This window comes from Elephas maximus, chromosome 4 (genome assembly GCF_024166365.1).
Source record: "Elephas maximus indicus isolate mEleMax1 chromosome 4, mEleMax1 primary haplotype, whole genome shotgun sequence".
NCBI lineage: Eukaryota > Metazoa > Chordata > Mammalia > Proboscidea > Elephantidae > Elephas > Elephas maximus.
In genome coordinates this window covers 36,798,763-36,824,843 of record NC_064822.1, presented here as the reverse complement: position 1 = coordinate 36,824,843, position 26,081 = coordinate 36,798,763, and the positions used below count along the sequence as shown (strand labels likewise).

General features: G+C 36.1%; 1 protein-coding gene across 1 annotated transcript in view; it reads left to right on the top strand.

Moving 5' to 3' along the window:
• MALRD1 (MAM and LDL receptor class A domain containing 1) overlaps positions 1-26,081 on the top strand; it is a 958,969-nt gene that overhangs the window by 680,193 nt on the left and 252,695 nt on the right. Inside the window, exon 30 of the mRNA XM_049881884.1 lies at positions 12,971-13,099. Coding sequence (XP_049737841.1) covers positions 12,971-13,099 — 129 coding nt within the window. The remainder of the gene's footprint in view (positions 1-12,970; positions 13,100-26,081) is intronic.

Sequence of the window (26,081 nt, the reverse complement as noted above, 5' to 3'; positions counted from 1 at the left end):
AACAGCACAAAGAAGGTAGATGGGAGAAAAGCTGTATTGGAGTAAAGAAATGGTACCAGATGGTAACTCAAATCTATAGGAACAAATAAAGAAAACCACAAATGGTATACGAGTAGGTTAACATGAAATCTATAAACATATACTAGCATTCCTTTCTCCTCTCAATTTCTTTAAAAAATATGAAATTATACAAAACAATAATTATTGTTGGGCTTGTAACATATGAAGATGTAATTTGTATAATAATAATAGCACAAAAATGAGGAAGAAGGAATAGAACTATATAGGTTCAACGTTTCTAAATCTTACTGGAATTAATTTTTTATAAACCTGAAATACATTCTAACAAGTTAAGATATATAAAGTAAGTTCTAGAGGAGCCACTAAAAAATAATAATAATAATGTAATAAAGTATGGTGAAAAATCATTAAAGGAATTAAAATATTACACTATAAGATATTTACATAACGTAAAACAAAGTAGCAAAGAAGGACTAGAAGGAAAAAAGGACATAAGACATATAGAAAACACAAAGTAAAATGACAGACAAAAACAACTATATCAATTGTATTATTAAATGTGAACAGATTTAACAATTCTGTCTAAAGGCAGAGATTATCAGACTGGATAAAACATACAATCCAACTATATGCTGCGTAAGTGAGACACAATTTAGATGTGATGATACAAACATTTGGAAACAACAGGAAGGAAAATATATATCATGCAAACATCAACTGTAAAAAACCTGGAGAGGCTATACTAATATCAGACAAAATAGGCTTTAAAACAAAAAATGTTACTGAAGATAAACAGAGAAAATTTTAAATTATGAAAGGGTCAATATACAGCAGGATGTAAAAATTATAAACATATGTACCTAACGACAGAGCTCCAAAATACGTGAAGCAAAATCTGACAGAAATAATGGAGATGTGGACAATTCAACAACAGTAATTGAAGAGTTAAATACTCCACTTTTAATAATGGATAGAACAACTAAATAAAATGAAATAAAAGGCAACCATATTGGAAAAGAAGTTAAATTATCTGTACTTACAGAGGACATAATTTTATGTAGAGAAAGTCTTAAGGAATCCACTAAAAACTATTTTAAAATTAATAAATGAGTTCAGCAAGGTTGCAGGATGTAAGATCAATATACAAAAATCAACTCCATTTCTATACACTAAAAAAAACCAAAACCCAGTGCCGTCAAGTCGATTCCGACTCACAAGGAACAATCCAAAATTGAAGTTAAGGAAACAATTTCATTCACAATACCATCAAAAAATACTTAGGAAAAGAAAAGGAAATAAGACAAGAGGACAATACTAAATCCATCTCCAAAGTACTTTAAAACTGTAAGATCTGAAGAAAGGATGGCATAAGACTTCTATGAGACAAGATCATTTATGTTGTTTTAAGGTCTATAAATAGCACATTTTGTGCTTGACTGCTAACGGAAAGATTGTTGTTTCAAACCCACCCAGCAGTACCACAGAAGAAAAGACCTGGCTGTCTGTTTCCATTAAGATTACAGCCAAGAAAACCTTATGGAGCAGTTCTACTCTGTAACAGATGGAGTCACCATGAGTCTAATTGACTCGATGACAACTAACAACAATTTCATACCTCTATCTTTTATCTTGTCTTTGATTCCTTTTTTTAAATAAATTATTTTTTTTATCCAACATCGGAACATAAATTTGGGTGAGAATATGCAGGACTTGGATGAGGTTGTGGATATTTCAGTAAAAGACCAGCAACAAGTTCTGGCAAGAAAGTCCTGGCACATATACTCTTAATTCTTGCGTTTGTTTTCCTATAACCTCAGCTTTGCCAGCAGCACCCATTGATCTCCAAGTCCTATTGAATCCCCATCTATATTTTTGTGAATTTTGTTATTTGCCTTCCTCAAGGCCAGTTTCAGCTCACTGATAACATTTTTATTGTATTACTGCAACACCTTCTTTTTTGCTTTTTCTGGATTAAGATTTTCCCAGCTACAATGCACTCTTCTGAATTAATCTTTTAAGAGGAATGGGAGAATAAACACGGTGTTTAAAATCCCGTGCATTGGGTCCTTATTATAGTATTATGAATCTGGGCACCATGTTTAATCTCACAGGACTTCAAGTACCAATCTCTAAAGTGAGGAATTCAGATTAGAAACAGGTACAAAATTTCTTCTGTGAATATTATGTAAATCTGGAGATAAGATCATTACCCCATATTTATGGTCAGGAACCTACTGTTTTAACACACAGTTGGCTAATATAATAATCATGTCAATAAGAAAATAAGTGGACCAAACTAAATTAACTGATGATAGATAAAAACAATAAATTTATAGAGCAGGATAGATACTTTTTAAAGCAAAAAAAAAAAATACAATGAATAGAATAATCAAATAAATGTAAATTAAAACAGTCATAAGGAATCATGTTATAGGGATCAATTAGGAAAAAAGGTAGAAGTTTTGGGCGGTGATGTTCAGCCTCCTCATGGGTTATCATTTAAATCAGTGTGGCCTTTTGGAAAGCAAATTATTGGTAAGAACTGAAAGTCCTAAAAAAAAGTACTAATCCGTTGATAAATATTTTTGACCCAATAATTTCACTTTAGGTGTCTGTCTTACATACATACTTCTAAATATGAATTAGCTAAATGCATTTTTTTAAGTATAAAATGATTGGAAAACCCTATTATAATCCAAGAATGATGGAATTGGTAAGGAAATTAATATTTATTCAGTCTTTATTATGTAGGTGTTAGTAACAACTGTGAAAATCAGATAACAACAAAGGAAAGTGTTTATGATACAATCAGTATAACAAGGAAGAGAAAATATGTGTGTATCCTGTGATTGTAAGTATTGAAAAATTTGGGGAAAAAAATGAAAAGGTAATAAAAATGCAATAAAATATCAAAAGACCTTGTATTAAAAAAGGAAAGATTGCGAATGTTATTTTCCCCTGTATTTACTGTAATGTATTTAAATTGTTCTTACAATGAAAACATTTAAAGCAAAACAAAACAAAACAAAATTCATTTTCCCATTTACTGCCATACCAAATCAACGGTCAACCTACATTTCAAGAACCAAAAGACCTAAGTTCTCAATATTACATGGAATGGCATGCCCACTTATGCCTAATCAGTTTCATTCCCCTTGGTCACTCAAGTACATCTCTGATCTAGGCTAATGAAAATCCTTTTTTCTAGTAGAACTTTCTTTGTGCTTTCAGTGCATACAGGTGCATATTTATTTAGAAACTTTCTAGATAAATTTGCTAAATCATTGGGAAGTTCTCTATTTAGAATCACACTAACTCTCCCACATATAGATAGTAGCACATAAATTTTAATTGTTTCTGTTTCATCAATTCCAAAAGCAAATGGATTGATTTGCCAATTAAATGACATGGTCTTCAAAGGCAGTATTATGCCTGTCATACCTTTTATAGCCTTTATGTATTTGGTATGTTCTTCCTGACAAAGTAGCTTAAAGATGCATAGCCTGTTTGTTGCTGTTGCCGTTGAGTCAATTTCAACTCATAGCAACCCTATAGGACAGAGTAGAACTGCAATACAGGGTTTCCAAGGAGTGGCTGGTGGATTCAAACAGCCGACCTTTTGGTTAGCAGCCTGAGCTCTTATCCACTGCACCACCAAGGCTCCTAAAAATGCATATCGTTGTTGTTAGGTGCCATTGAGTTGGTTCTGACCCATAGCGACCCCATGTACAACAGAACGAAACCCTGTCTGGTCCTGCACCATCTTCACAATCCTTGCTATGTTTGAGCCCATTGTTGCTGCCACTGTGTTAGTCCATCTCATTGAGGATTTTCCTCTTTTTTACTGACTCTCTACCAAGCATGATGTCCTTCTCCAGGAACTGGTCCCTCCTGATAATATGTCCAAAGTATGTGAGATAAAATCTCACCATCTTTGCTTCTAATGAGCATTCTGGCTGTACTTCTTCCAAGAGAGGCTTGTTCATTCTTCTGGCAGTCCATGGTATATTCAGAATTCTTCATCAACTCCATAATTCAAAGCAATCAATTCTTCTTCAGTCTTCCTTGTTGGTTGTCCAGGTTTCACATGCCTGTGAGGCGACTGACAACACTATGGCCTGGGTCAGGTGTACCTTAATCCTTAAAGTGACATGTTTGCTTTTTAACACTTTAAAGAGATCTTTCACAGCTGATTTGCCCAGTGCAATGTGTCGTTTGCTTTCTTGACTGCTGCTTCTGTGGGCATACTCAGGTGAAATTTGCAGTCTAAAATCTCAGTGCATAATGAATATCATCACTTGAAAAAAACAAAACAGACTTGTTGCCATGGAGTCCATTCTGACTTATGGTGACCGCAGGTGTTACAGAGTAGAACTGCTTCACAGGGCTGTAAATATTTATAGAACCTGATCACCAGGCCTTTCTTCTGCAATGATACTAGGTGGGTTCAAGTTGCCAGCCTTTAGATTAGCAGTCAGCACAACCAAAGTGTTTACCCAAGAATACAATCAGTGAAATGATTGTATCTAGCTCACAATGCTCCTTAGAAGGGAGGACGTCGAGGCTTCATCTCACATACTTTGGACATGTTATCAGGAGGAACCAGTCCCTGGAGAAGGACATCATACTTGGTAAAGCAGGGGGTGAGTGAAGAGAAAGAGCCTCAGACAGGTAGATTGACACAGTGGATGCGATACTGGGTGCAAACATAACAATGATTGTGAAGATGCTCTGGACGGAGCATCGATTTGTTTTACTGTACCTGGGGTCACTGTGAATCAGAACCGACTCAACAATGCCTTATTAGCTTTCAATGAACTCTGTAAAAATCAAAACCAGAACAAAACAAGAAACAGTATTCTAATCCAAATTGTAAAAAATATAGGGCCATGGACATTTTTAACAGTTTTCTCTTTCAAAGTAGGAAAAACCAGTGTTTTACTGGTGTCAGCTTCGGGTTGGTGACAGTTTGACTCTAGAGTTTTCGTCTGACTCCAGCTTTTACTGGATTAAATATTCATTCCTTATTACTACATTATTTTGCAGACCCTTTCTATTGTAAATAAGCCCTGGTGGCGCAGAGTTTAAGTGTTTGGCTGTTAACCAAAAAGGCTGGCCATTCGAATCCACTAGCTGCTCCTTGGAAACTCTATGTGGCAGCTCTACTCTGTTCTGTTGTGTCGCTATGAGTTGGAATCAACTCAATGGCAAGGGTTTTTTTGTTCGTTTATTTGTTTCTATTGTAAAATCTTTGAATTTAGTATGCTTTTGTTCTAGGTCTCTAGATCTCTGTCAATCTATTTTTATTGTTGTAAAAATATCAGTAACACAACCTTTGCTTATTTAATACTTTTCACATGTACAGTTCAGTGACATCACCTACATCAATGATGTGGTGCAGCCATCATCAATATCTGTTGCTAAATTTCCATCACCATTAACAGAAACTTAATGCTTATTAAACAATGACTCCCACTTTCCCCTTCCCTCCTGCCTCTGGTAACCATTATTAAACTTTGATCTCTATGCATTTGCCTATTCTAGGTATTTCATATTTAGTGAGATCATGTCAGTTTTTTTTATTAAAGTCAATATTTAATCTAGTTTTTTCGTATTCCATAATCAGCTAACCAGATTATTTTCAACTCTCTGTTAATGAGCACCAATGTTCCTTCCATTCTTGTATCAACAAACATAGACTATGGGAGACTATCTCTCATTTCATACTACTAGATTAATAGTTATTGCTTTTGAAATTTTTACAAATGAATAAATAGAACAATGGCTATACACGAGCAAAATAATCTCTCACCAACATAACTTTACAATTTACTATGACATTTTTCTAAAGTCAGTCTGACTGATTATATTGCTGTCTTGAAGCATATCTACTTCTTTTTGATATGTGAGCTATTTTTATTCTTGTTCTTTCTTTCAGCTAGTATACTACGAAAATTCTAATCAATATTCAGCTTATTGCAGTAAAAAGCACTGGCTTGATTTCTCTTCATGTTTTGTTATTCTATATTTTTAAGGAAAATAAACCTCACTTAGAAATTTAGTCTATTTTAGTCATATTTTAAAAAACTAAAGAACCAGTTATTTAGACTGAAGCCAAAATACATTTTCCCCTATGGAGCAATTATATGGCTTTGTATCTATCATACAGAAAAATAAAATAATCAAAAGGCATAGAACTGCATCTTGAATAATGTCCACTTGGTGCTCTGGGTTAACTAAATTCTCATGAGTGTTAATTAAAATTGCGTGGGAAAGTTTCTAAACTATTCAGTCAACATGATCCTTACTTCTTTACCTCACTGATACCCATAGTTCATATTTTTGCTATTGTCTTAAATGCCATGTTTCCATTCTTCATACTTAGACTAAATTTCATTGGTAAAATATTTCTGAAAATCATCCAGTATTCAGTTATTGTTGTTGTTGTTAGATGCCAGCGAGTCAGTTCCCACGCATAGCGACCCTATGCACAACAGAACAAAACACTGCCCGGTCCTGAGCCATCCTTACAATTGTTTTGCTTGAGCCTATTGTTATAACCACTGTGTCAACCCACCTCATGGAGGGTCTTCCTCTTTTTTGCTGACCCTGTACTCTGCCAAGCATGATGTCCTTCTCCAGGGACTGATTCCCCCTGACAACATGTCCAAAGTATATAAGACGCAGTCTCGCCATCCTTGCTTCTAAGGAGCATTCTGGTTGTACTTCTTCTAAGACAGGTTTGTTCGTTCTTTTGGCAGTCCATGGTATATTCAATATTCTTCACCAACACCACAGTTCAAAGGTGTCAATTCTTCTTCAGTCTTCCCTTATTCAGTTATTATATTGTGGAAATGATCCAGAAACTATGGAAAACTATGGAAAAGAGTTTTACTCTTTTCGTTCATGGAAATGATGCCTAACCTTGAGCAAATCACACCCACCCAAGGGACACCATTTCTAAACCTACAATAATCTATGTAACAAAGGAATTGCTAAGCTGTAATTTGTTGAAGTTGATAAAGATGTTTTTAGATCTTTAATCAAAGTCACTTTGAACCTGTAAAATACTGTCATTTGCCTTCATATTGGTGAAAATCATATTCAAATACACAAATAACTTTCCAAATTCCCTGTCAACTCACTTTTCTATATCCCCTTTGTAGGAAACCACTATTCCTTCAATTATTATAACCAACATTTATTGAGCACCAATGGGATGTTAGGTGCTGTGTTAGGTCTAGGAAAATGTTATGAAATATTGCTGCTTCTAAGAAGCTTAGATCCTAGAGTGATAGACAGAGGTCGTAAGCACTTTTACACAGGAATAAAGAGATTCTATGGGCATACGAGGAGCCCTGGTGGCACAGGTTAAGAGCTCAGCTGCTAACCAAAAGGTCAGCAGTTTGAATCTGTCAGCTGCTCCTTGGAAACATTATGGGGCAGTTCTACTCTGTCCTAGAGGCTTGCTATGAGTTGGATTCAACTTGTCAGCAGTAGGTTTGGTTTTTCTTTTGTAGGGACATGGAGAACTTAAATAAAGCTATAAGCCATTGGACATAACAGACATATATAGAACACTCCACCCAGCACCAGAACAATACACGTTCTTCTTCAGTGCATATGGATCATTTTTCAGACTAGACCATCTGCTAGGACACAAATTAAATCTCAACAAATTTAAAAAGATTGAATTCATGCAAAGCATCTTCTCCGACCATAATGGTATAAAGCTAGAAATCAAGAACAGGAAAAATAAGGAAAAAAGAAATACATGGAAACTAAATAATACACTACTAAAAAGCTATTGGGTTATAGAAGAAATCAAAAGTGAAATTAAAAAAATCCTAGAATCAAACAAAAATGGAAACATAACATATCAAAACATTTGGAATATACCAAAAGCAGTACGCAGAGGGAAATTCATAGCAATAAATGTCTACATTAAAAAAGAAGAAATATGTAAAATCTTTAAATAAAACTGACAACTTGAACAAATAGAAAAGGAAGAGCAAAATGAGCCAACAGTAACCAGAGAAAAGGAAATAATAAACATCAGGGCAGAAATTAAAAAAAAAAAAAAAAATCAATAGAAAGAATCAACAAAACCAGAAGTTGGTTCTTTGAAAGATTCAATAAAATAGACAAACCACTGACTAGACTGACAAAAGAAAAAAACCAGAAGAAGCAAATAGCCAAATTAAGAAATGAAACTGGTTGCATTACAACTGATCCAACAGAGATAAAGAAGGTCATAACAGGTTACTATGAAAAGCTGAACGCCAATGAATTTGAAAGCATAGGTGAAATGAACAAATTCCTAGAAACATACTACCTACCCAAACTAACAAAAAACAGGAAGAAAATTTAAATGGACTCTTTACAAAAGAGAAGATTGAAGATGTCTTCAAAAAACTCCTAACAACAACAGCAACAACAAAACAAAACAAACAAACAAAACCCTGGACCAGATGGCTACACTGGGGAATTTTACCAAACAATCAGAGAAGAGTTGACACCAGTCCTACTCAGTCTCTTCAAAAACACAGAAGAGGAAGGAATACTAATGAACACTTTCTATAAAGCCTGCATAACCCTGATTCCTAAACAATTGAAAAACATCATATACAAAAAGAAAATTACAGACCAATATCCTTTATGAACATAGATACAAAATTTTTCAACATAATTCTAGCCACCAGACTTCAGCAGCATATCAAAAAAAATCATATGCCATGATCAAGTAGGAGTCATACCAGGATGAAAACAGTGGTTCAACATTAGAACATCAATAAATGTAATTCACATAAATAAAGGAAAAAAGCATATGGTCATAACAATTGATGTAGAAAAGTCATTCAATAAAATTCAGCACACTTTTCTGACTGAAACTCTCAGCAAAATAGGAATAGAAGGGAAATTTCTCAACATAATTAAGTGTATATATGCCAAATCAACAGCCAACATTGTACTCAATGAAGAGAGGCTTAGAGCCTTCTCTATGAGAATGGGAATGAGACAAGGATGCCTATTACCACTGCTCTTATTCAACATTGTACTGGAAGTCTTAGCCAGAGCAATAAGGCAGGAAAGAGACAATAAGACAAGCACAATAAGACAAAAAAAAGTATCAAGATTGGAAAGGAAGAAGTAAAACCATCTTTATTTGCAGATGACATTATCATGTGCATAGAAGACCCTAAAGATTCCACAAGAAATCTGCTGGGACTGATAGAAGAATTTAGCAACGTTGAAGTGTACAAGAACAACACACAAAATCAATTGGGTTCCTCTACGCTAACAAAGAATACTCTGAAAAAGAAATCAAGAAAACAACACCATTTACAATAGCCCCCAAATTGATAAAATATCTAGGAATCAACCTAACCAGGGACATGAAAAACTTATACAATGAAAATTATAAGACGCTACTACAAGAGAATAAAAGAGACCTATGAAAATGGAAAGACATCCCACGCTCACGGATTAGAAGACTTAATATAGAGAAAATGTCAATTCTACCTAAAGCAATGTACAGATACAATGCAATCCCAATACTAATCCCAACAACATTCTTTACTGAAATGGAAGAAATGAATGACCAACTTCATATGGAAAGGAAAGAAAACCTGAATACCTAAGGCAATATGAAAGAAAAAGAACAAAGCAGGAGGCCTCACACTCCCCAATATCAAAACATACTATGAGCACTGTAATCAGAACAGCCTGGTGTTGGTTCAATGATAGACACATAGATCAGTAGAATAGGATTGAGAACTCAGCCATCTACGGACAACTGATTTTTGACAAGGGGTCAAAGTGCATTCAATAAATGCTGCTGGCAAAACTGAATATCCATCTGCAAAAAAAAAAAAAAAAAGACACATACCTCACACCATACAAAAGCTAACTCAAAATGGATCAAAGACCTTATGTTAAGTCTAAAACCATAAAATTTCTGGAAGAAAACTATGGGACCTAATTTTTTGTAACAATAGGATTAAAACATAAGAACAAATGCATGAATAGAAGACAAAATAGATAAATGAGACCCCACAAAAATTAAAAACTTGTGCTCATCAAAGACTTTATTAAAAGAGTAAATAGACAACCTACAGACTGGGAAAAAATCTTTGCAAACAACTTCTCAGTTAAGGATCTAATCTATGGAATCTATAGAAAACTGCAATAAATCAGCAATAAAAAGACAACTCAATCATAAAATGGGTAAAGGACATGAATAGAACCTTCACCAAAGAGAATATCCAAGTAGCCAACAAACACATGAAACAATGCTCACGATCATTATCTATTAAAGAGATGCAAATCAAAACTACAATGAGATACCACCTCACTCCAGCTAAAGTGACACTGATTGAAAAAACAGATTACAACAAATGTTGGCAAGGATGTGGGGAGATTGGAACAGTTATCCATTGCTGGTGGGACTGTAAAATGGTAGATCACTATGGTAAATGGTATGGTGCTTTCTCAAAAAACTGGAAATAGACCAAACCTATTATCCAGCAATCCCACTCCTAGGTACATACCGTAGCCCCAAACCAAACCAAACCCATTGCTATCAAGTGGATTCTGACTCACAGCAACCCTAAAAAAAAACCCTAGAGACCTAAAAATAATGACACAAACAGACAAACGCACACCTATTTCATTGCTGCTTAATTTACAACAGCAAATAGATGGAAACAACTGAAGTGCCTATCAACAGATGAAGGGATAAGCAAATTATGGCAAATACATACAATGGAATATTATGCAACCATAAAGAACAATGGTGAGTCCTTGAAACATATTATAATATGGATGGACCTGGAGGTCATAATGCTAAGTGAAATAAGTCAAGCATATAAGGATACACATTGTGTGATCCCTCTTTTATAAGAAGACAAGAATAGATGTATATAGAAAGACCAGTGTTCATTGGTGGTTTCCAGGGAGATGAGGGGGAAGGGGAAAGTATACTTTTTATTGTAGAGACTTGTTATTTTTGGTGGTGGGAAAAGTGGCACCAGATATGAGTATAGTGGGCATAGCACAATCAAAATAAATGATGTCACTAAGACTTGCTCGAGAGAAGATGTTGCCTGTACTAAAAAAATTTATATATATAAGATGGGAACAACTCCTACAAAGATATAAAAAAAAAAAAGAGTGTTTGAGCACACATGGATGGGTATAGGCAAATATGTATATGGTTAGGAAGAAGTGCATACATACAAGAGGACAGAGAGAAGTACATACATAAAAAAAAATTTTTAATACAAATATGTGGGTGCAGGCACATATATTCATTGAAGACATGAACACAGATACTCCTCAGACATAGCCAAACACCTTCCAAGATTGGTTTTCTGGGTTTGACGGCTTAGGACCATTGTCTCATGGGACCACTCGGTCAGCTGGCATAGTATAGTTAGTTCACAAAGATCATGTTCTCCATCCTAGCGAAATGAGTAGTGTCTGGGGTCTTAAAAGCTTGCGCATCTAAGATATGACTACTGGACTGTACTCACCAGAAGCAAAAGAGTTAAGAAAGTAACCAAAAGCTCAGAGAAGAAACAAGTCTACATGAACCATGATGTCATCTACCCTGTGACCAGAAGAACTAGATGGTGCCTAGCTACCAACACTGATCATTGTGACTGGCGTCATAATAGATGGTCCCGTATAGAATGGGAGAAAATGTGGAGCTCAAATTCTTCAAAAAAAAAAAAAAAAAAGCTAGACAAACTGGAACAGAGGACTCCACAAGACTGTCGCCCTGAGACATTCTTTAAACCTAGAACCAAGCCTATCACCTGAGATCAACTTTTAGTGAAATAGCAGAGTGGCACACAGAATAAAGGATATTACCCATAAGATTGGTGCACCAATTGAAAACCATCTGTATGAGACCAAAAGGTCAATAATTACTTAAAGACAAAGATGAGAAGATAAGAGGGCAGGGAACCTGGAGTACTAGAAATTGAATAAACAAAACACAAAGAGAATGTTGACATATTATGATGAATGTAACTAAAGTCACTGACAATTTGTGTGGAAATTGTCAAATGGGAACCAAACTTGCTGTACAAATTTTTACCAAAACTCAATAAAATATTATTAAAAACAAACGAGAAATGAGCTATGAAGCTACAAAAAAGATGTGGCATACTGCTAAGTGAAAGAAGACAGCCTGAAAAAGCTACGTACTACAGTAAAACCTGCAAAAGCTGGAACCTGTGTAAGGTGGGAACCTCTCGGAGAAGGAAAACTCAAATATTTTCCTCTAAGTGACAGAAAAGTGGTGAGACTGTGCCTTGTCAGAGGCGGAAGACTTGCGAGACCCAAAAAATAAGGCAGTCCCGTTGAGTTCTGGCTCTTACAGGTTTCACTGCATATAATTCCAACTATATGATGTTCTGGAGAAGTCAAAACTATAGAGGCAGTAAAAACATCACTTTTTATCAGGGGCCGAGGGAGAGGGGAGAGGGATGAGTAGGTGGAGCACAGAGCATTTTTAAGGGCAGTGAAACTATTCTGTATGATACTGTAATGGTGGACAAGCGATATCATGTGTTTGCAATTAAAGCACTGACTGGATTTCTCTTTATGTCTTCTTATTCTATATTTTATATAGAAAAATATATTCAACCCTAATACAAGCTATGTACTTTAGACAATAATAACATATCAACATTGGCTCATCAGTTGCAACAAATGTGTCATGCTATTTATTGCAAGACGTTAATAATAAGAGAAACTGTGTAGCAGGGGTGAAGGGAGTACACAGGTACTCTGTATTTCTATGTAAACCTAAAACTTCTCTAAAAGAGTATTAAAGAAAACCACTAACTTATTTAATAGTGTGGAATCTGTAAAATAACTAAAAGGAGTACTCAAATTTAATGAAGATACTGACAACATACTCTTCTTGTTTTTTCCCCAGTGGGAGAGACGTCTGAGGTTTGCCCAGAAGCCACTGACTTTTTGTGCAACAACAAGAAGTGTATTGCATCCCACCTTGTTTGTGACTATAAACCAGACTGCTCTGACAGGTCTGATGAAGCTCACTGCAGTAAGTATGTCTTTTTGATGTAAGGCAATGAGTTCAGCACAGATTTTAACTTTATTAGTAGAGAAACATATTAGCATTGATAGAGTCACATCACCGATAAGTTTTACTTCCACGCGCTACAGTAGATTTCAAATAGCCAAAACATTTTCACAACTTTTCTATCCAAATAACAGCTTTCTCACCCTTTATACTTGTGGTGTAATGAATTGTTTTTATGTAGCCTTTCTAGCCATGGTCTTATAACTTTCACAAAATGATTGGCTGGGACTGTGCAAATTGGGTGACTTATGGTTGGACAGAACAAGGGGATACTGATTGGTTTAAAGTCAGGAAAGTTGGGCGTCAGAGTTGTATTCTTTCACCATACCTATTTAATCTGTATGCTGAACAAATAATACGAGAAGCTGGACTATATGAAGAAGAATGGGACATCAGGATTGGAGGAAGACTCATTAACAACCTGTGTTATGCAGATGACACAACCTTGCATGCTGAAAGTGAAGAGGACTTGAAGCGCTTACTAATGAAGATCAAAGACCACAGCCTTCAGTATGGATTGCACCTCAACATAAATAAAAATCCTCACAACTGGACCAATGAGCAACATCATGATAAACGGAGAAAAGATTGAAGTTGTGAAGGATTTCATTTTACTTGGATCCACAATCAACAGCCATGGAAGCAGCAGTCAAGAAATCAAAAGACACATGGCATTGGGTAAATCTGTTGCAAAGGACCTCTTCAAAGTGTTGAAGAGCAAAGATGTCACCATGAAGACTAAGGTGCGCCTGATCCAAGCCATGGTATTTTCAATCACATCATATGCATGTGAAAGCCGAACAATGAATAAGGAAGACTGAAGAAGAGTTGACACCTTTGAATTGTGGTGTTGGCTAAGAATATTGAATATACCATGGACTGCCAAAAGAACGAACAAATCTGTCGTGGAAGAAGTGTGGCCAGAATGCTCCTTAGAGGCAAGGATGGTGAGACTGCATCTTACATACACTGGACATGTTATCAGGAGGGATCAGAAGAGGACATGGAACCAGGGATATCATTGCTGGTGTCAGATGGAGCCTGGCTGAAAGCAGAGAATACCAGAAGGATGTTTACCTGTGTTTCCTTGACTATGCAAAAGGCACTCGACTGTGTGGATAATAACAAATTATGGACAACATTGTGAAGAATAGGAATTCCTGAACACTTAATCGTGCTCTTGAGGAACCTGTACATAGAACAAGAGGCAGTTGTTTGGACTTATCAAGGGGATACTGAGAGGTTTAAATTGAGGAAAGGTGTGTGTCAGAGTTGTATCCTTTCACCATACCTATTTAATCTGTATGCTGAGAAAATAATCCAAGAACCTGGACTATATGAAGAAGAAAAGGGCATCAGGATTGGAGGAAGACTCATTAACAACCTGCGTTATGCAGATGACACAACCTTGCTTGCTGAAAGTGAAGAGGACTTGAAGCACTTACTGATGAAGATCAAAGGCCACGGCCTTCAGTATGGATTACGCCTCAACTTAAAGAAACAAAAATCCTCACAACTGGACCAATAAGCAACATTATGATAAATGGAGAAAAGATTGAAGTTGTGAAGGATTTCATTTTACTTGGATCTGCAATCAACACCCATGGAAGCAGCAGTAAAGAAATCAAACGATGCATTGCATTGGGCAAATCTGCTGCAAAGGGCCTCTTTAAAGTGTTGAAAAGCAAAGATATCACCCTGAAGGCTAAGGTGCACTCGACCCAAGCCATGGATTTTCAATTTCCTCATAAGCATGTGAAAGCTGGACAATGAATAAAGAAGACCAAAGAAGAATTGATGCCTTTGAATTGTGATGTTGGAGAATATAAAATACACCATGGAATGCCAAAAGAAGGAACAAATCTGTCTTGGAAGAAGTACAATCAGAATGCTCCTTAGAAGCCAGGATGGCGAGACTGCATCTTACATACTTCAGACATGTTGTCAGGAGGGATCATTCCCTGCAGAAGGACATTATGCTTGGTAAAGTACAGCAAAAAAAGAGGAAGACCTCAAGGAGTTGGATTGACACAGTGGCTGCAACAATGGGCTCAAGCATAACAACGATTGTAGGGATGGAGCAGGACTGGGCAACGTTTAGTTCTGTTGTGCATAGGGTAGCTATGAGTCGGAACTGACTTGATGGCACCTTACAACAACAAAAATCCCTCATGAACATGGATGCAAAAATCCTCAAAAAAAAAAAAAATTCTAGCCAATACAATTCAACAACATATCAAAAAAATAATTCAACATGACCAAGTGGGATTCATACCAGGTATGCAGGGATGGTTCAACATTAGAAAAACAATCAGTGCAATCTATCTCATGAATAAAACAAAAGACAAGAACCACAAGATCTTATTAATTGATACATAAAAGCATTTGACAAGGTCCAACATCCATTCATGATAAAAGCTCTCAGCAAAATAGCAATAGAAGGGAAATTCCTCAACAAAATAAAGGCCATTTATACAAAGCCAATAACCAAGATTATCCTAAATGGAGAGAGTTTGAAAGCATTCGCCTTGAGAACGGGAACCAGAGAAGGATGCCCTTTATCACCACTCTTATTCAACATTGTGCTGGAGGTCCTATTCAGAGCAATTAGGCTAGAAAAAAGTGGTAAAGAGCGTCCAGTTTGGTAATGAAGAAGTAAAAATGTGTCTTTTTGCAGATGATATCACCTTATACACAGAAAACCCCAAAGAATTCACAAGAAAACTACTGGAACTAGTAGAAGATTTCAGCAAAGTGTCAGGGTACGAGATAAACATACAAAAATCAGTTGGATTCCTCTACACAAACAAAGAGAACTTCAAAGAGGAACTCACCAAATCAATACCATTTACAATAAAACCCAAGAAGATAAAATACTTAGGAATAAATCTAACCAGAGATGTAAAAGACCTATACAAAGAAAATTAGAACACACTAGTGCAAGAAACCAAAAGAGACCTACATAAGTGGAAAAATATACCTTGCTCATGGATAGGAAGACTCAACATTGTGAAAATGTCAGTTCTACCCAAAGCAATCTACAGATACAATACAATCCTGATCCAAATTCCAATGGCATTTTTTAATGAGATAGAGAAACAAATTGCCAACTTCATACGGAAAAGGAAAGGGCACAGGATAAGTAAAGCATTACTGAAGGAGAACAAAGTGGGAGGCCTCACACTACCTGATTTTAGGTCCTATTATACTGCCATGGTAGTCAAAACATCCTGGTATTGGCACAACAGATACATAGACCAATGGAACAGAATTGAAAATCCAGACATAAATTCATCTACATATGAGCAGCTTATATTTGACAAAGGTCCAAATTCTGTTAAATGGGGAAAATACAGTCTCTTTGACAAATGATGCTGGCATAACTGGATATCCATCTACCAAAAAAAAAAAAAGGAAAAAAGACCCATGACTCACAACACACACAAAAACTAACTCGAAATGGACCAAGACCTAAATATAAAATCTAAAATGATAAAGATCATGGAAGAAAAAATAGAGACACTAGGAACCCTAATACATGGCATAAACAGAATACAAAACATAACTAACAATGCACAAACACCAGGAGAGAAACTAGATATCTGGGCACTCCTAAAAATCAAACACTTATGCTCATCAAAAGACTTCACCAAAAGATTAAAAAGACAACCCGTAGAGGGGAAAAAAAAATTGGCTATGACATATCTGATCAGTGTCTAATCTCTATAATCTACAAGATGCTGCAAATCCTTACCAAAAAAAAGACAAATTACCCAATTAAAAAATGAGCAAAAGATATGAACAGGCACTTCACCAAAGAAGACATTCAGGTGGCTAACAGGTACATTAGGAAATGCTTATGATCATTAGCTATTAGGGAAATGCAAATCGAATGTACAATGAGATACCAACTTACCCCAACAAGGCTAGCATTAATCCAAAAAACACAAAATAATAAATGATGGAAATGTAAAATGGTGGACCACTTTGGAAATTGATTTGGCGCTTTCTTAAAAAGCTAGAAATAGAACTACCATACAACCCAGCAATCCCACTCCTTGGAATATATCCTAGAGAAATAAGAGCCGTCACATGAATACATATATATTTACATCCATGTTCATTGCAGCACTGTTCATAATAGCAAAAAGATGGAAACAACCTAGGTGCCCATCAATGGGTGAATGGATAAACAAATTATGGTATATTTACACAATGGAATACTACAGAACAATGATGAATCTGGGAAACATCTCATAACATGGATGAATCTGGAAGGCATTATGCTGAGTGAAATTACTCAGTTGGAAAAGAACAAATATTGTATGACACCGCTATTATAAGAGCTCAAGAAAAGATTTAAACACAGAAGAAAATGTTCTTTGGTGATTATGAGGGTGGTGAGGGAGAGAGAGGGGAATTCACTAACTAGATTAAAAAAAAAAAGTAGATGAGAATTATCTTAGGTCAAGGGAAGGACAACACACAATACAGGGGAAGTCACACAACTGGGCTAAACCAAAAGCTACGAAGTTTCCTGAACATGACTTACCACTTCAAGGGACAGTAGCAGGGTTGGGGGTCTGGGAACCACGATTTCGAGGGACACCTAGGTCAATTGGCATAACAAAGTTTATTAAAAAAATGTTCTGCACCCCACTTTGGTGAGTTGTGTCTGGGGTCTTGAAAGCTAGTGAGTGGCCGTCTAAGATGCAACAATTGATCCCAGCCCACCTGGAGCAAAGGGGAATGAAGAACACCAAAAAATAAATAAATAAATAAATATATGAGCCCAAGAGACAAGAAAGGGCCACATAAACCAGAGACTACATCAGCCTGAACTAGAAGAACTAGATGGCGCCCAGCTACCACCAGTGAGTGCCCTAACAGGGAACAGGGCAGAGAGTCCCTGACAGAACAGGAGAAAAGTGGGGTACAGAATTCAAATTCTAGTAAAAGACCAGATTTAACAGTCTGACTGACACTAGAGGAACCTCAAAAGACAGACTCTCTGTTAATCCCAAACTAAAACCATTCCTGAAGCCAATTCTTCAGACAAAGACTAGACTGGTCTGTAAGACATAAAATGATACTTGTGAAGAGTGTGCTTCTTAGTTCAAGCAGATACATGAGACTGAATGGGCAGCTTCTATCCAGAGGCGAAATGAAAAGGCAAAAATGGATAGAAGCTGGTTGAATGGACACTGGAAATCCAGAGTGGAAAGGAGGAGTGTGCTGTCATATTACAGGGAACACAACTAGAGTCACATAACAATGTGTGTATAAATTTTTGTATGAGAAACTGACTTGAGCTGTAAACTTTAACCTAAAGCACAATTAAAAAAAAAGAAATAAGTTGAACCTGGAGCACCTTGCAGTCCGGTGAATTAAACAGGATCTGCCACAGATGAGAGGGGCCTTAGACATGATGACTAAATGTAATATGGTATTCTGAAGGGGCTCCTGTAACAGAAAAAGGACACTGGGTAAAAACTAAGGAAATCAGAAAAAAGTATGGATTTGGTCAGTAATAGTGTATCAGTGTTGGTTCATTAATTGTATCAAATGTAATAATATAAGATGTTATAACAGTAGAAACTAGGTTTGCTATATGCAAACTGTCTGTAATATCTTACTAATTTGTCCGTAAATCCAAACTGTTCTAAAAAAAAAAAAAAAATCTACTAAAAATTTTTGAAAAAAAAGTAACCTACACCTTTTCCAAGCAAAGTCATCATGCAATGTAAGTTACCAGTAGATTCTGCTAAGAGCTCAGCTGCTAACCAAAAGATTGCAGTTCACATCCACCAGCTGCTCCTTAGAAACTGTTTGGGGGCAGTTCTACTCTGTCCTATAGCGTCACTATGAGTCAAAATTGACTTGATGGCAACAAGTTCATTTGTTTTTTTGGTTATATCATTTTTTAAATAAGTTATTTTCAATCTTAACATTTTTGTTATATTTGTTTAAGAAAGAAATTCTAATATGAACACAATGAGTATGGGGCTAATGTGATAAATATATTTGTCATTAAATCCAGAAACTATTTAAGCCATCATTGTCTACATTATTCTATATTTGTTTTGAAAGATTTAATCTCCACATAAAAAAAAAATGCCAAAAGTCTTTAATAAAAACTTTAACAAAAACTGGGGCCCACTGACAGACTGGAGAAACCCTGAGAGTAGGGCTCCCAGACAGCCTCTCAGCTCAATAATGAGGTCACTCCTGAGGTTCACCCTTCAGCCAAAGATTAGACAGGCCTGTGGAACAAAACAAGACTAAAGGGGCAGCCCTGGGGCAGGGACTAGAAAGCAGGAGGGAACAGGAAAGCTGGTAATAGGGAACCCAGGGTTAAGACGAGAGATTTGACGTGTCGCAGGGTTGTTAACCAATGTCATACAACAATGTGTGTACTAACTGTTTGATGGGAAACTAGTTTGTTCTGTAAACCTTCATCTAAAGTAGAATCAAAAAAAAAAATAACAACCTGGGGCCCAGATCCCCAGTAAAATCACTATTTTCCAGATACTTTCTAGTGTATTTTTCAGGTCCTGTGTTTGCCCTATGTTTGTACTGAAGGAAGAAGTCCAAGCTGCTCTGAAGGCATTGGTGAAAAAAAAAGGCTCCAGGAATTGATGGAATATCAATTGAGATGTTTCAACAAACAGATGCAGCGCTGGAGGTGCTCACTTGTCTATGCCAAGAAATATGGAAGACAGCTTCCTGGCCAACTGATTGGAAGAGATCCATATTTATTCCTATTCCCAAGAAAGGTGATCCAACCAAATGGGGAAATTATAGAACAATATTATTAATGTCACACGCAAGCAAAATTTTGCTGAAGATCATTCAAAAACGGCTGCAGTAGTATATCGACAGGGAACTGCCAGAAATTCGGGCCGGTTTCAGAAGAGAACATGGAACCAGGGCTATCATTGCTGATGTCAGATGGATCCTGGCTGAAAGCAGAGAATACCAGAGGGATGTTTACCTGTGTTTTATTGACTGCGCAAAGGCATTTGACTGTGTGGATCATAACAAACTATGGATAACACTGCGAAGAATGGGAATTCCAGAACACTTAATTGTGCTCGTGAGGGACCTGTACATAGATCAAGAGGCAGTTGTTTGGACTTAACAAGGGGATACTGAGTGGTTTAAATTGAGGGAAGGTGTGTGTCAGGGTTGTATTCTTTCACCATACCTATTTAATCTGTATGCTGAACAAATAATACGAGAAGCTGGACTATATGATGAAGAATGGCGGGGGCATTAAGATTGGAGGAAGACTCATTAACAACCTGTGTTATGCAGATGACACAACCTTGCTTGCAGAAAGTGAAGAGGACTTGAAGCACTTACTAATGAAGATCAAAGACCACAGCCTTCAGTGTGGATTACACCTCAACATAAAGAAAACAAAAATCCTCACAACTGGACCAATGAGGAACATCATGATAAATGGAGAAAAGATTGAAGTTGTCAAGGATTTCATTTGACTGGGATCCACAATCAACACACATGGAAGCAGCGGTCAAGAAATCAAAAGACGCATTGCATTGGGCAAATCTGCTGCAAAGGATCTCTTCAAAGTGTTGAAAAGCAAAGATGTCACCATGAAGACTAAGGTGCGCCTGACCCAAGCCGTGGTATTTTCAATCACGTCATATGCATGTGAAAGCTGGACAATGAATAAGGAAGACCAACGCCTTTGAGTTGTGGTGTTGGTGAAGAATATTGAATACACCATGGGCTGCCAGAAGAACGAATAAATCTGTCTTAGAAGAAGTACAACCCGAATGCTCCTTAGAAGCAAGGATGATGAGACTGCGTCTTACATATTTTGGACATGTTGTCAGGAGGGATCAGTCCCTGGAGAAGGACATCATGCTTGGCAGAGTACATGGTCAGCGGAAAAGAGGAAGACCCTCAATGAGGTAGATTGACACAGTGGCTGCAACAATGAGCTCAAGCATAACAACGATTGTAAGGATGGCGCAGGACTGGGCAGTGTTTCATTCTGTTGTGCATAGTGTCGCTATAAGTCGGAACCAACTCGACAGCACCTAACAACATTAACAACATGTTTGTCGGTGGGCAGAGATCTTAAAATTCCAAGTAGTGGAATTACTTTTTAATCAAGGCTTCCCATTTATATTATTATGGTTTAAATAAATGTAGGTGGATATATGCATGTTTGTGTGCGTATACATGCATATGTATGTATGCATATGCATGTATAAATGTGGAGAACCTTCAGAGGCATTAGAGAACTTGGATGTGAAGAGTTAGATGAAGCACGGTGTAAGCGGGACTTTAAAAATCCATTTCAAAAATAAAACCTAGCTTCATCACTTTAGTACAAAACTATAATTTACCTTCTCTAAAAATGATAGTATATATTCTCCTGCATCTCATGTACTCGCGCATCCATTTTCAGTTTTATTTAGACCTAAAGATGTTTTATTTTTTGTATTTTCATCCTTACCCTTACCTCTATCAGCATACAGCGAGAGTATTCTATGATCCTGCTATTGAAATTATGAAATGAATCAATGATTCTTTACTAGATAATATACTTTAAAACCATAAAAATATTTATTGTCACTTCTATTTTGTTCAATTAAAAAAAAATTCTAATGATGTGTCAAAATAGAATTTACACACCATAATGGAAAAATGGCAGATTTGGTTCATCAGGCTGAATATTTTGAATCTTTTGTTTTTTCCCTGTTATCACTCTCCTAAAAATTAAATGATTAAATTTTACTCTGTGATAAATTTTATAATATCCATTAAGAAGCAGTTTTGTCAAAACTTAAGATAAATATAGCAATGTTAAGTGAAAAGAAATACCTAAATGTTTACGGAAGATAATCAAGAAAGCTTAGGAACCATGAATTCTAGTCTTGTCTTGCTATTTGATTATCAAATAGAAAATTCTCTACTTCTTAACTCCAGTGATAAGATCATTCTCTCAAAAATCTTTGTTCAGATCAAAATTGGAGACTAGACAGCAGTCCTAAACTTACAGACATTTCTGCTTTGGAGGGAGAAAATGATCACTGTTTATATATGTATATATGTTGTATGTATTATATATGTATATATGTATGTGTTATATATATTTATAAATACAGTATTGTATATATATCCATACCATAGTATATATATATGAATATATATACATACATACCATATTTTTATGCAAATAATATGCACCTTCCCTCCATGAGATATTTTCATAAATGCACTGTGCTTTTTTTTCTTTTTAACAGTAACACGTGGAAGAGAATTAGCAACCAAATCCATTGCCGTCAAGTTGATTCCGATTCACAGTGACCCTATAAGACAGAGTAGAACTGCCCCATAGGGTTTCCAAGGAACGGCTGGTAGATTCGAACTGCCAACCTTTTGGTTAGCAGCTGAGCTCTTAACCACTGTGCCACCAGTGCTCCATATCACTGTGCCACCAGGGCTCTCTCTCTCTCTCTCCATATATATAGAGAGAGTCCCTCCTGTGCTAAGCATATTATTTACATTGTTTTATATCATTTAATTTAATCACTAAAATTACACTGTAAGGTAGATATTATTGTCCACGATTTACAGATGAAGAAATGATCACCAAGAGTAAATGTGAACACTGTTTAGTCATGGTGCTCTCCCACTATACCCAGGGTCTTCAGAATCCTTCTCAATGCAGCACTCCAAGTGGCCATTTCATGATGAATAATATTTTTCTTTTGAAACAAAACTATTAATATCTCTATAAAGAAAAAAAAAATTTTTTTTTTACTATGCATCATATTTTGGTAAAGTAAGGTGACTATGTTGCTGAATATGGGAAATTGCCAATTGTTTAAAAAATATTAATATTGGTGAATTTTTTGGTGTGATAATTTTTACCACAATAAAATAAATAAAATAAAAAAGTGTTTGTAATGTTTTGAATCCATTCAAGAGATCATGATGAAGATTCTATTTTGGAAAATATTTTGTTCTAAAGTAAATGTCATATTGAAAACATTGATACATATTCATCATCAAAAATACAATAAAATTTCCATATAACATCATTCAATAGATGTACATTGAACCACCTGTGGTATGTACAGCTCTAGAATAATACATGATCGCATATAAATGTTGGTAGTAATACAATGTTAACAATTAAGGTAATCATACAAGATAAAGAAGTAATGAATTTTCACATGAACGGTAATGACTGTAATTGATGGTAAGTGAGCTGGGAAGGGAGATGTAATATAGGCCTTGAACTGGGCATTAAGGGATGAGTATGATTTACCAGAAAGAATGGAGAAGAAAAGATCTACTGAATAGGATACTTGTAGCAGAAATCCCACCCTCAACTAGCTTAACCAACATGGCAGTCCCTACTATTTGCCAACCCATTTTTTTTGGTGTTGTTGTTCCTTAAAAACAGTACTCAAATTTTATTTGAGACAGCATTGTGACCAGCTATAAATGCCACCTTCTCCAAACTTCCCGTAGTTCCCAAGGGCCCTGGAACATGTTTTGGACAATGAGATACATGTGAAAAATTTTGGGAGGGTATCTCTTCCAGAAAGAAAAAGCACAGGAAGAGAAAAAGCTCGCCTCTCCTTTATTCTTTTTTCTTTATGCCTTGAATATAGATGTGATACCAGGTAGTGTAGCAGTCATCATGCAGCCATAAATCTGTGATCATGAGGATGAGTGATGGCAGAAAGGAAAGACTGAAAATGTGTGACACTGACTGCACAGCTGAACCACAGGACCAATCCTGAACTGCTTACTTCTCGACTTCTTGTTAATTGCGATAAATTAATTCTGTATGTTTAAGTTACATTTAGTTGAGTTTTCAGTTACTGGAGCCAAATTCATTTCTTGCTGAGACACACAGTAAGGAAAGTGTATTATCTTAAATAACAAGGAATCCAAAACCAAGGCAGCTCGAGGTGGTTAATTCGGTGGCATACTATTGCCATTAAAAGTATGAAACTGTATGGACTCCTTCCATCTTTAGGCTCTGCCGTCCTCAGATAATTGACTCTATGGGATCATATGACAACAATAACTTGAAAGGTTAGATAGGTGCCTAATGTTAGTGGTGGAAGAAAAACTCAGAAAAGGAGGGTGAGAATGGTTGTACAACTCGATGAATGTAATCAATGTCACTTAATTATACTTGTAGAAACTACTAGACTGGGTGTATGTTTTGTTGTGTATATTCTCAACAACAACAAAATAAATACACAGTAAAAAAAAAAAAAAAAATCAGTTCCTCATAGAATCTCAAAAAGCCTGGTTATGTCTGCAAGTTATAAGGAAGGAAATAGTAGAGAAAGTGAAATGGAAGGGGGTGGAAAATTTGTGGAACTCTGAAGGAAATGAGGCTGTGGAACACTCCGTAGCAGTATTTTGATAAAGAGTTGATTTCATAAGCAGAGGTTAGCCTTAGAAAAGAGAAAAGAAAAAGTAACATTTTGAGATGGGAAGAATAAAATATAAGGGAATTAATCCTGATTGTATGGGCATCTTTACAGTCAAAGTTAAAGTCATATACTAAAAAAGGTGGGACAAGAGGGACACAGGAGAGTCACAGGAGATAGAAATGGATGTGGAATAGTTACTGTAGAGCCTTTGTGTCAGGGAACCATTTACACAGAAAGGCAATAGTGCAGAACCTGCACTGGCATTAGTCTAAAGGATTTACGCATAATGGCTGTCTTGTGTGCACCTGGGAAGATTCCGAATGTTTGTAGTTATGTTGGCTAAACATCTGGAGGACTGAATTTCTCACTTTTACCTGCATATTACACCATAAAACAAACATATTCTATACCATATATACTGACGTGACAAGCATAAAAAAAGATGTAAACCCACTGCTGTCGAGTCAATCTTGACTCACAGCAACCCTATCAGACACAGTAGAACTGCTCCATAGGTTTTCTAAGGAGCGGCTGGTGGATTTGAACTGCTGACCTTTTGGTTAGCAGCCATGCTCTTAACTACTGTGCCACCAGGGCTCCAAAAAAATATATATAGATAGATAGATAGATACAGAGCACATAAATAGGCATATAAAAATTATTGAACTGAAAGTCATGTAGGGTGATTGAAAGAAATATACGTGATTAAAAATGTTTCTAGTTTTTAGGGAAAAGATACCATGTGCTTGAGCAGTGAAATGCTGATATTTAATGGCAATACTCTCAGGGATCCAGAAACTTTCCCCTAAAAATATTAAAGTTTTATTTGCTGTATTTTTTGGGCATCCATTTTAACAGTGAGGTTTTTATTTTTGTTTCTGACAAAGTTTTTCTGTTTAAGTTTTTCCCTGCTAACATTAGTTTTATGTTTCCAAGAGAAAGTTATGAATAAGAAACCAACTGAAGAAGAAATGTCAAAAATAACACAAACTTCATCTTTCTAAAAGGAAAGGAAAAGTCAATGACAATTTCAGTTGACTCACACTGATTAGACTACCCAATAATTCATTCTGTCTGTACATCAGAGTCAGTTTTTTCAGTGGTTGCTCAAAAGTAATAACTGCTGTGCAAAAAACTAAAGAATAATGAAAGCCATGATGTCAGAATGTTATGATTATGACACTTTTCACAGATAACTAAGAAGCATACGCGGTTATTATCTATTAGTTTCTCTCATTGTGATTATTTTTTAATGACTTATCAATCAACTCTCTCAGAAGAGAACTTCTTTCATTATTTAGTGACTAGCTCTGACATACTTTGTGCCAGTTATCGGTATGATACACCAAGATGGTCTCTGTCCTATACAGTTCACTACTTCTCCCATAGGTTCCTTTTCTTTTGTAAATGACTTTGTGTCTCTAATGGCCTAAGCTGTTCAAACATTAGAGTGAAGGGAGGGACTAAATTAAATGTCTAGAAAACCCAAGTTGTTTATTATT